Source organism: Cygnus atratus, chromosome 1, assembly GCF_013377495.2.
Source record: "Cygnus atratus isolate AKBS03 ecotype Queensland, Australia chromosome 1, CAtr_DNAZoo_HiC_assembly, whole genome shotgun sequence".
Lineage (NCBI taxonomy): Eukaryota > Metazoa > Chordata > Aves > Anseriformes > Anatidae > Cygnus > Cygnus atratus.
Window position 1 is genome coordinate 81,407,292 of NC_066362.1, and position 12,470 is coordinate 81,419,761.

The following is a 12,470-nucleotide window of genomic DNA, read 5'->3' on the forward strand; positions in this document are numbered from 1 at the left end:
TGCTATCCTCAACAGGTTTTCAACTGATGTATGTATGGGTGTTTCACGTAAATAAATATATAATCTATCACAGAATTATATTTCCTTTTAATAAGGTCTTTTACTTATTGGCCTGAATTAGAGCAAGGACAGAAAGAAAGTAAATTAGAGATTTAATAAGAAAACCATATATAACCAAGACAGTTTGGTACATTAACAGACTACATTTTACATCAATTGCAATTCCAGTATACACTTCTTGATGTTGTAACCTAATTTATTACCTGTTATACATTCCCTCAAAGTTTTAATAATTACAGAAGGTTTTTCAGGTGAAGTCTGAGTCTGTTTCAGATATTACTGACTAAACTGAGTTTGTTTTATTTTTTTTTTAACGTGTTAACACAACAAAAGGCTTAGAACAAGCAATTCTTAAGTTTTAATATAATTGATAGCTTCAAATCGAGCTCAATGTCTTATGAGGCCTTTTCTATTCAAGAAAAAGAAATGTTAGCAGTCAAATGTTGAATGGCAACATCATATACCAAACTAAATGTCATCAGAAAGTTAACTACATATACTGTACCTTGCTTTTGGTAATTCCCCGTCATCTTTCCTCCATCTTACTGTAGGGACGGGGTCACCTCTTGCCTCACATTTAAACTCAGCACTATCATCCACAGTTACAGCCAGATTACTTGGTCTCTTCACAAAAGATGGTCTTTCTAAAGGAAAAAAAAAAAAAAAAAAAAAGGATTAAAGGATTAGTTCAGCAGTTTTGTGACTGAATTGTGATTTTCCCTCAGTTCCAGCTGTTAGAGAAACAGGAACAGTGGGATGAATCCAATGGAGCTGATTTTGCCACTGCTTCTCTAGCTCCTTGCCCCAGGACAGAAGCTCAGACAAGAAGCTCAGACAGAAGCTCAGAAGCAGAAGATTTGTAGCCGTGTAAATTATTCATCTCAGTACAGTAGTCTCAATGGTAGTTCAGGATCCAAGCTTATTTCTTATATATCATCACATCATAGAACCATAGAATGGTTTGGATTGGAAGGGACCTTAAAGACCATCTAGTTCCCACCCCGCTGCCATAGGCAGGGACACCTCCCACCAGACCAGCTTGCTCAAAACGCCATCCAACCTGGCCTTGAACACCTCCAGGGTTGGGGCATCCACAGCTTCTCTGGGCAACCTGCCTCACCACTCTTTGAGTGAAGAATTTCTTCCTAACCTCTAATCTAAATCTCTTCTCTTTTAGTTTAAAACCATTCCCCCTTGTCCTGTCATTGTGTGCCCGAGCAAAAAGCTGCTTTCCATCTTTTTTAATAAGCCTCCTTTAACTACTGAAAAGGTGCAGGAAGGTTACCCAGAAGCCTTCTCTTCTTCAGGCTTAGGTACAACAAATATACCTAAAGAAAATCACATCTTCTTATTGAATACGCAAATCGAATACGCATTGACCCTTAAAAGGAAGCAGACCTGCTGCAAGGCCTCAGACAAATGACTACTCATCTGCTGCACTGCTTCAAAAAGACAGAAGGCACAAACTAAATACTGTCTTACTAGAGGTTTTGACTCAATGGTGCATATAAATTCTAAGTAATGCCCAGCACACTAGCTCTATGAGGTTGCTTGCATGTGCTCAGCAGCAGCTACCACATGATGGTCATTTCCAGTGCTACATTAGAAAGAGAAAATTTTCTTTCATGAGCACACACAAAATAAAGTAAGCCAAAAATACCTACAATGTCTTCTCTCTAATTCTTGCTAATAAACACTGCTGTTATCCCTGACTCACATGGTAGGACATGGATGACCCCAGTCCTGGCTCACCAGAGTCAGAAATACACATTTTGCAAAATTCTCTCAGGCTTTCTGAAACAGGATCTCAGCACAGGCTGTGCTATTGTGGCAACCCAGCTAGAAGCTAGAAATTTCACGAAAGGAATCCATACACTTTGCTACCTGCAACAGGGTCCAAAGTATATGGAGCTGTACTGTCCATAGAGTTTTATACCAGAGTGGTGCAGTGAGGTTTCCACATGCACAAGGAAGAAAAGTATTTGAAGAATTACTGGGATACTCCAAGAAGAATTACTCATCCAGAGAGGCAGCATCAAATGACAAAAAAGATGTCCAAAAAAGAACATGAGAGCGCTTTGCAGGTTCCTTTGCCTAAGGCAGATGACCTTTTTGCCTATAAAGCTGTGAAAGCTCTGAGAGAAATGAGAAGACAGTTGCATGTTTTGACTTGTATGCATTAAAGATATACATATCATCTCCCTGGAACTGGAAGAGTCTGAAGCCACTGGCACCATCAGGAACTGTGAATACCCAAAAATATACCACAGATCTCTTGTCGGAGTACAAAAGAACCTGACAGAAGGATAAAGAGACAGCTTTATATTCTTAGCATCTGACATTTGTGTTACGTTTGACTACTATCACACTTAACAAATATCACTTTGACTATGCAGATAAGTGTTTACAAATTCAGTATTATAAAACCATAGTGAATGGTTCAAAAAGGACTGAAGTAGGACAACTAAGCAAAACTCTATAGAAAAATTTCCTTTAGCCTGAAGGATGTCCAGACAAACGGGACACCAGTCTCGTAGAAAACTTACCTTTGCTTTGCTTTACAACCAGGCTGATTATGCTGTCAGTTCAAGCCTGGTTTTGTATTCAATAAGTGAGAAATAAAACAAGGACCTACAGATATGAATCTAAATCACAACTTAGAAATTAAATTTCGAATTAGTTGTTTTTTAAATTAATTAAATAAAAAATACATTTATAACACCACCCCCCTCCACCCCCATTCTCTTGTAGGTGCAGTAAAACCACAATCCTGAATAAAAGAAAATGTTCCAGATTAAGCATCACAGTAAGAATACTTTGAGGAAGGATATTCAGTTTAATCCTGCAAAATATAAAGGACTGATCTGGTGAGGACATGATTGCTGTGCAACAGCAAAAAAAAAACCACAAGAGGCCTACTTTTCTGACAACTCTGTATACTTCTTATCAGTCTACAACTTTCAATAATGAAAATAAGATAAAGTGACATTGTCCACACCAAGACAGCATTGTAAAAGGTCAGCAAAGTAAATCCCCAAATACATATATTCATTTGGACACACTTAGATCACACCATTCTGAATGTTCAGATATACAGCAATAATATCAAAAACACTTAAATTACAATAACATCCAGGAACACTTGCAGTGAATGTTTTTGTCACTGTTTCCATTGCTGGATTTTATCTTTTTAGGACTCCTTAAATCTGATGTAAAGATATGACTGCACAATGAGTCTTAATGTTGTGTTTTACATAATTCTGGTTGTACTGTAAAACCACGAAGGTAGGAACTGTCAGCATGCTTGGCCAAACAATTATTGTTACAAATGAGTTGTGTTTTTTTTTTCCATACTTCTGTAGACTCTTTTGTGTGCCTGATCCATTTGTATTCTATGTACTTATAAAATATTTACCTGAAGGCAAAGTTTCCTCCACTTCAGAGTGCCATCAGCCCCACCTCTGAAGAACTGGGATTCAAGCACAACTGCAATATTCAGTTTCAGCATATTTTGTATATCTCACTTATGAGACATGGAAGATCTCTACAACACTGTTTTGTTTTTCTGCATTTTAATCTTTATTTCCTTTTTAATATATCCAATATTTTATATTCATTTTTTGAGGGATGCCACTGAAGAGAACAGAACAAAATAGAATAGCTCAGTTGGAAGGGACCTACAAAGATCATCAAGTCCAACTGCCTGACCACTTCAGGGCTAACCAAAAGTTAAAGTATATGAATGAGGGCATTACCCAAATGCCTCTTGAACACTGACAGGCATGGGGCATGAACCACCTCACTAGGAAGCCTGTTTCAGCATTTGACCACCCTCATGGTGAAGAAACTTTTCCCGATGTCCAGTCTGAACCTCCCCGGCACTGCTTTCTGCCATTTTCTTGTGTCCTTTCATCAGTGATCAGGGAACAGAGACTGACACCTCCCTCTCTGCTTCTCCTCAGGAAGCTGCAAAGAGCAGTGAGGTCGCCTCTCAGCCTCCTCTTCTCCAGACCAGACAACCCAGGTGTCCTCAGCCTTTCCACACAGCACATGCCTTCCAACCAGCCTTTTTACCAGCTTTGTTGCCCTCTTCTTTCAAAGCTTTCAAAGATATTAAGATCCTTTTTATATTGTGAAGCCCAGAAATGCATGTAATATTCAAGGCAAAGCTGTACCGCTGCTAAATATACTGAGTAATCACTTCTTTTGACCAGCTGGCTATGCTGTTTAATGCACCCCAAAATGTGTTTTGTCCTCTTGGCTGCCCACTGCTGGCTCATGTTGAGACTGCTATCGACCAGCATCCCCAGATCCCTTACACCTGAGCTGCTCTCCAGTCACTCGTCTTCCAGTCTGTACCTGTGTCCAGCGTTACTTGGTCCCAGGTACAGAATCCAGCATTTTCCTTTGTTGAACTTCATGCTGTTGCTAATTGCCCAGTTCTCCAATCTATCTAGATCCTTCTGCAATACCCCTTATCCCTTCAGGAAGTCAACAGCACCTCCTAATTTATCATCAGCAAGCTTGCTGAGGATGCACTCCGCTCCTGCATCCAGATCATTGATAAAAATGTTGAACAGATTTAAGTCCTGGGCCAGGGCTAGAATTGAGCCCTGAGCCATACTGTTCTCTAGGTCAGTTTTCTATCAGAAGAGTAACAGTCCAAGAGCTTTTGTCTACCCATTCTTAATTCTCTTATTCAAGTCATAAATGGATAAAGGAAATCACACTGATACTAGTTAAGTATCTATCTTTGTCACACAATTATTTGGTAAATGCAGGGAAAGCCTAGTAAGGAACACTTTGAAATCTTCTAATATTACAGTCTCTGGCTTATAATCCTCCCTCTGATCTGAAGCAGACCTAAAAGCAAAAGTTCAACTTCCAAATAACCAAAAACCATAAACACAAGATTTATGCTGAAAGATATTAATATATGAAGTCAGCATATTTCTCATGCCTTTTGACTCATATCTAGACTCAACTTGAAAAAATGAAGTGTATTAAAGTTTTCTAGACATAGATTGATAAGACAGACAAAGCTTTACTGTCCTGTTTGAAAATAAAAGCTTACTAGTTTCCCCAAACTGAAAATCAGAAATTCATTTGAAGGGAAAACCAGATGGAGTAAAAGGCAAAGAAAGACCTCTCTCTCTAATGAGTCCATCTTACAGGTTTTTAGCAAGAGTACTATTTCCAGCATGAATTATATATAACAGTCTATATTGTGATTCTCTGGTTAGAAGAATAATTAAACAGTACAGTTGACAAGGAGCCCAGTGTCAGGACTTCACTCATGCAACTATAGCCTTCTTTCAATTCTAGATTTTGCTCTGAAGTTCTAAAAGTCTATTTGACAATAAATTTCCATATGAAGTGCTTCAAAGGTTTTCAAATGAAAAAAAAAAAAAAAGGAACCAGGATGGTGGATCACAGAGATCCTTCCTTAGCTTACAGAAAGTTACCAGACTATCTTGCCGGATGTTCAATCTCAACAACTTCAAAATGGCAGATAATTTCATTTCATTAAGGAAGACATTGCTTCATTAAAAAACTCTGAGCAGAACCTTAAGTCGCCTGCATCATACTTTTAAAAAGTAGTGAAGAGACATGAAAGTGCCAAAGACTGACAAAACACATCTTAAACCTGAATAAGAAGTTCTGCAGTCAGTAGAACTGCTACTTTGGATTTTCACAGGGTTGATTTTAGGGACCTATTTGACAGGGTCCCTTGGGAAGCAGTTCTAAAAGGCAAAGGAGTCCAGGAAGGCTGGACATTTTTCTAGAACAGAACAAATCTTGAAGGCACAGGAGCAGGCCATCCCTATGTGCTGAAAGACGAGCTGGCGGAGAAGACTAGCATGTCTGCACAGAGAGCTTCTTCAGGAACTCAGGAAAAAAAAAAAGGAAAAAAAAAGAGAGAGAGACAGACAACTCAGAAGGACTACAAAGATGTTGTGAGGTCATGCAGGGAAGAAATTAGAGGGGCTGAAGTCCAAACAGAGCTTAACTTGGCCGCTACAGTAAAAGACAATAATATACATCCATTTTTTTAAAGTACATTAAGAAAAGTAGGACTAAGGAGAATCTCCACCCTTTATTAGATGTGGGGGGAAACAATGACGAGATGAGGAAAAGGCTGAGGTATTTTATGCCTTCTTTGCCTCAGTCTTTACTAGTAAGACTAATTCTTTTCAGGGTACTCAAGTCTGCTCAGAAGAATGAAGCCCTTATAATCCAAGATAAAATGGTTAGCAGCTTATTACGCTGCTTGAACACCCACAAATCTATGGGGTTAATAGGATCTACCCAAGAGTGCTAAAGGAGCTGGATGAAGTGCTTGCCAAGCCACTTTCAATAATTTACCAGCAGTCCTGGCTAATTGGGAAGGTCCCAGTTGACTGCAGGTTGGCGAATGTGATGCCCATCTACAAGAAGGGCAGGAAGGAGGATCTGGAGAATTACAAGCCTGTCATTCTGACCTCGGTGCTAGGGAAAGTTATGGAGCAGATCATCTTGGGTGCCACCACACAGCATACACAGGACAACCAGGTAATCACACCCAGTCAGCATAGATTTATGAAATCTTGTCCTAATCTTGACTAACCTGATCTCCTTCATGACGAGAAGACCTGCTTAGTGGACAAGGAAAAGGCTGTAGCTGTTGTTTACTGTGACTTTAATAAGGCATTTGCCGCCGTTTCCCACAGCCTTCTCCTGGAGACAATGGCTGCTCAGGGCACGGACAGCTGTATTGCTCACTGGGTAAAAACTGACTGGATGGCCAGGCACAAAGTGTTGTTGTGAATGGAGTTAAATCTGCTTGGTGGCCAGTCACACGTGGTGCTCCCCAGGGCTCAGTATTGTGGCCAGCTTTATTTATTACCTTTATCAATAATATTGATGAGGAGCTTGAGTGCACCCTCAGTAAGTTTGCAGATGACACCAAATTGGGTGGGAATGTTGATCTGCTTGAGGGTAGGAAGGCTCTCCAGAGCTCTGCAGATCTGGATAGGCTAGATTGATGGGATGTTTCCAATTGCATGACAATCAACAAGGATAAATGTAGGTGCTGTGCTTGGGTCATAACAACCTGACACAGCAGTATAGTCTTTGGATAGAGGGGCTGGAAAGTTGCCTGGCAGAAGAGGACCTGGGGGTGCTGCTCAATAGCCAAATCAACATCTGCCAGCAGTGTACCTGGGTGGCCAAGAATGCCAACAGCATCCTGGGCTGCAGCAGAAGCAGTGTGGCCAGCAGGAGTAGGGAAGTCATTGTCCCCTTGCACACGGCACTGGTGAGCTTGCACCTCAAATGTCCTGTCAGTTTTGGGCCCCTCACTACTAGAAAGATATCGAGTGGCTTGAATGTGTGCAGAGAAGAGCAACAAAGCTGGGGAAGCAACTAGAAAACAAGGAAACTGGGGTTGTTTAGTCTGGAGAAGAGGAGGGTGAGGGGAGATCTCATCACTCTCTCTGTAACTACCTGAGAGGAGGTTGCAGCAAGGAGGGTGTCAGTCTCTTTTCTCAGAAGCAAGTGATAGGACATGAGGAAACAGCCTCAAATTGCACTAGGGGAGGTTTAGACTGGATATCAAGAAGAATGTTTTTTACAGAAAGAGTGGTTAGGCACTGGAACAAGCTGACCAGGGATGAAGTTGCCATCCCTAGAGATATTTAAGAGACGTGTGGATGTGGCGTTTAGGAACATGGAACTTGTAATGTTAGGTAGACGGTTAAACTTGATCTTAAAGGCCTTTTCCAATCTAATGATTTTGGTTAAAAAATAAAATAAAATAAAAAAAAAGGCAAGAACCAGGACTACTGCAGCAGCACTGTGATGGAAACAACACAGTTCTGAACTCATGGCTTGGATATTCTCATGTAGTCATGATAAAACAGCTTAATTTCTCCTTCAGAAGCAATAGATATCTCAAGCTTTCCCTACTTCCAAGAAACATGTAACACATTTTGAATGAAAACTACCAAAGCTGCATCTACAGGGATAAGGCAACTAACTCTCACATGCTGAAGGCAGTCTGAGATTACACTGGAGTTACAGTTTCTTTTCTGCCATAGCAACAAAAAAATGCAATTTTCAGCTAAGATCAGTTATCTTAAATGAAAATATTTTTTAATGCTTGAAGGAACTATCATATGATCGTTTGAACAAGTAGACCTGCTGCATCTTTACAACACTCAGCATGCATAATAAACAAAACAATAATTATTTATAATAGAAATATAGAATAATTGTGATTTGCTTCTAAAAGAAAGAAAAATATAGCCTCTTCTTAGCGATGTCACTTTTTGTTTTGGTATTGTTTCATTGTACTGACTCAGTCAGTGGACATTGGAACTATTTTCAGTTTGAAAACAAAGTATGAAAGTGTCTTCTATAGTAACAACAAAGCTAGATTTCAAAGCCATTAACTGATGGTTTGACTTGGTGATCTTAAAGGTCTTTTGCAATCTAATTTATTCTCTAATTGCCACCCATTTGCTAGAATGCTAATGTGACAAAAAACATTTTCAAAATAAACACCGAAAAGGAAATAGCTGACAATGACCTTTAATTAAAGGCTTCCTAGGAATAACAAAGTTGGACATTTTCATATTCATGGACATTTTCATTAACACAGTCTTAAAGGAGAGTTCTTACCTAGAACAGTGAGCTCTGCAACTTCGCTTTCACGTTCTCCAACCATATTTGTTCCAACACAAACATACTTGCCAGCATCATTCTTTCTTGTGTATGTGATCATAAGCTTTCCTCCTCTGATCTAGGACAAATCAAGGATAACAAAAAATACTTTAATAGAAACTAATGACTTAATAATATTTATTAACTTGAAAAGTGTTTTGTTGCTGATAAAAAAAAAGCTAGCAGTGACTTTCCAAATCATACAAAACATTGAAAAAGCAAAACTAACTACTAGCTTAGTTTCCTCTTCTTAAAAAAAAAAAAAAAAAAAAAAAAAAAAAAAGCTTACCTCTTAGTTTTACATCTGTAGTTTGAAATCTCTCAAATTTGGACCTCTATTGCTCTTTTATTCATTCTGTGTAATGCAATACTAGTTATTTAATGGTCTGTTTAATACTCATTGGCAGAAAATGCTACAGTTCCTTTCTATGCACTATTATAGTTTGACATAGGTGAAGAGCAAAAATTAGCATTAGACATAAATCCTATTTTCACATCAAGTGTAACAATTACTTTTTCTTGACAGAAAACCTCATGAAGTGCAATAAGGCCAAGGTCTTGCACCTGGGCTGGAGCAATTCCAAACACAAACACAAGCTGGACAATAAGTGGATTGAGAGCAGACCTGCCAAGAAAGACTTGGGGTGTTGGTTAAAGAGAAACTCAACATGAGCCAGCAATAGATGCTTGCAGCCCAATATGCCAACTGTATCCTGGTCTGCATCAAAAGAATTGTGGCCAGCAGGTCGAGGGTGGTGATTTTCTGCCTCCATTCTACGCTCATGAAAACCCCCCCCCAACATAACACATTGACCCATTACCGGAGGTCTAGAGGATGGCCATGAAGGTGATCAGAAAGCTGGAGCTATGAAGACAGGCTGAGGGAGTTGGGGTTGTTAAGCCTAGAGAAGAGAAGGCTCCGACAGACCTTATAGATGCTTTTCAGTACTTAAATGGGGCCTACAGCAAAGCTGGGGCCCAATATACACTTTACCAAGAAATATAGCAATAGGACAAGAAGTAATATTTTTAAACTAAAAGAGGGTAGATTTAGATTAGACATAAAGAAGAAATTCTTTACTACGAGAGTGGTGAGGCAGTGGAACAGGCTGCCCAGGGAAGCTGTTGATGCCCCATCCCTGAAGTATTCAAAGCCAGGTTGGATGAGGCCCTGGGCAACCTGTTCTAGTGGGAGGTGTCCCTTCCCATGGCAGGGGGGTTGGAACAAGGTTATCTTTAAGGTCTCTTCCAGCCCAAACCATACTGTGATTCTATATTATCCTACTGTTGGTAGGATGCTTGCTACTATACAAGATTATTATTTTTTTTTAATTTTTATTTTTATTTCTAAAGGAAACAAAGAGAGCTCTTAATCTTTATAAAGTTATTTACCTTTGATTAAGTAATTTTTAAGGCTGATAAGCAGTTTGGCAGAAGCAATTTAAACCCTTATTGGGAAATGAATAATCTGCTCTTAATTCTGAATTCAGTTGTTGGAAGGTAACAGAATTTCAGTAGCACCCAAATCAAGAAAACATATATCCCCTTTGTGATTCAAAATTTATATATTTTAAAATATACATTAGAAGTACACAGAAATATCTGATATCCCTTTAAAAATACTACTTCTATTTGATTTGCAAAACAGCTGAAGAAGTTTAATTGTTCACCAAAATGCAACAAAATTTGTGTAGGCAACTGAATACATACCTTGTTTACTTTAATATATTAATACATTATTTAATTACATTTTTTGTTGAACACACACATGACTCACATCACATATGAAAAACATTGAAGTTCAAGGCATGGATGGAAGAAAACAACAAATAAAAACCAAAGATGAAACTACATAAAAGGGTCTAATGTGGTCAGTGACAAGAAGGAGAGTGTTCTCAATCTGAGGTATTTTGCTCAAGTTGCCTGCAGCTAGAAATCTATCCCTGAAAATCTGACATCTTGAGTAGTATTGGTCTCTTATTGTCATTGTAAGATGTACACACACAACGATGACAGTCAGTTATTGAGATAAATGAGCATGCACATGTAACATAGACAGTGTAGCATACAAATTTCATTCTTTTGCCTTTGGCACTCATTGTTTGAGAACAGAAAAGATACGTCCTTTATCATCCAGCAATCTAGTAATGCTGAAATTTCAATGGGGATTTCAAGCATGAAGAATGAAAAAATTAAGGTGACCTGTAAATATACATTTTTTCAAGAGTCTGAGTGCACTTTTAGATTGTTGACCACCTGAAACAGTAAGCAGGAGAAGAGACTGTAACATATAGCTAAAAATCTCTCCATATTTATTCCTATTATACATCTCCCTAAATCACAGAATGCTGTTAGTTTCCAACTAATCTATAGAAAGGGTTTTAAAAAGTGATTCAGAAAGATTTCCATATTCATTCTGAAGTACTTATATATTCAGATATATATGCAGAAATACATTATTTTCATGTACATCAGTATCGAATGCACTGGATTTAAAGAAATGTATTTACACACCACAAGAATCTACTGAAGCTCCTAATGATTTCAAACCTATGTAAACTGAAAGCTGTGATTTTCATACGTGTCTCAGGAACTTAAGTCCCACTGACATTCAGTAGTACTTGTGCTCCTCTGTGACTTTGGCATTTATGAAAACCCCTTCCAAAGTCTTTACAATATGGCACAACTGCATGTTTTGTGAAAACTGTAACCTCTAGCAAGAGCTATTCTAGGAATTCCTTCTAGGAATCACGAACGGCCTCTCTTCAAACCACAGAAAGAGAAAAGCATTAAAGCAGAAAGATTTGAACAGTTAAAAATCACTGAAAGCTGCTGATCTTCCAAGTTGAGATTTACGTAAGAAAGGAGATGCAGAGGAAACATTCCCTCATGTCTTGCATAAACCTATGAACTCACTCTCTCTAGCATCATGGACTTTGAGGCAGACTTTCAAACACATGGCATGCCTATGGAAAGTAGCTATGGTTCCAAGATGGCAATTCTGAATGCATTTAGATTTTTTTTTTCAATTTTTTTTCCTTTGTTGATTTTTTTTTCTTAAAGCAGAATAAATGTTTAGAACTTTAGCCACAGTGAAGGCTATGTGGGTATATAAAACATAAAAATAGGATAACTTACACAATTATGATAAAATATTGGGCATGTGGAATTAATTATGTCTGCAACTAAGTATTCACAGATGGCTAGAATAATATACTTCCTCTGCTGGTTCAGTACCAAGTTTTACATTGAGTTTTAACAATTAGGTACCCACCATCTGAATAAGATTGATCAAGACCTTCTATTTATTAACAAGACATTGCAAACCAAATCTGTAGCTATGATAAACCTGTGTTTTGTACATGCAATGTTTGCCACTTTTTCTCTAAATAGGAAAGAGGACCTTCAGTACTGCATTTAGCTCTGGGGCCTCCAACATAAAGAGGACATGGACTTGGCAGAGTGTGTCCAGAAGAGGGCCACGTGGATGATCAGAGTCCTGGAGCACCTCTTGTATGAAGACAAGCTTAGAGAATTGGATAAGCAGTTGGGCAGAAGCATTCTCAGGGAAACACGCAGCCATCCAGGTCTTGGGCTGCAGGGTGTGCCCGAATCTTCTGTCGGTATCCGACAGCAGCAGCGAGGGGTATGCCTGTGGGAGGTGTGCCCAGATTGAAGAGCTACTCAGCCAGGTAGCGGAGCTTTGG

The 12,470-nt window shown here is 38.9% G+C and overlaps 1 protein-coding gene across 1 annotated transcript in view; it reads right to left on the reverse strand.

Annotated features, from left to right (window-relative positions):
- ROBO1 (roundabout guidance receptor 1) overlaps positions 1 to 12,470 on the reverse strand; it is a 323,397-nt gene that overhangs the window by 83,950 nt on the left and 226,977 nt on the right. Inside the window, exons 4-5 of the mRNA XM_050713247.1 lie at positions 8,722 to 8,842; positions 566 to 704 (exon numbers count right to left, since the gene is read on the reverse strand). Of these exons, the coding sequence (XP_050569204.1) occupies positions 566 to 704; positions 8,722 to 8,842 (260 nt within the window). The remainder of the gene's footprint in view (positions 1 to 565; positions 705 to 8,721; positions 8,843 to 12,470) is intronic.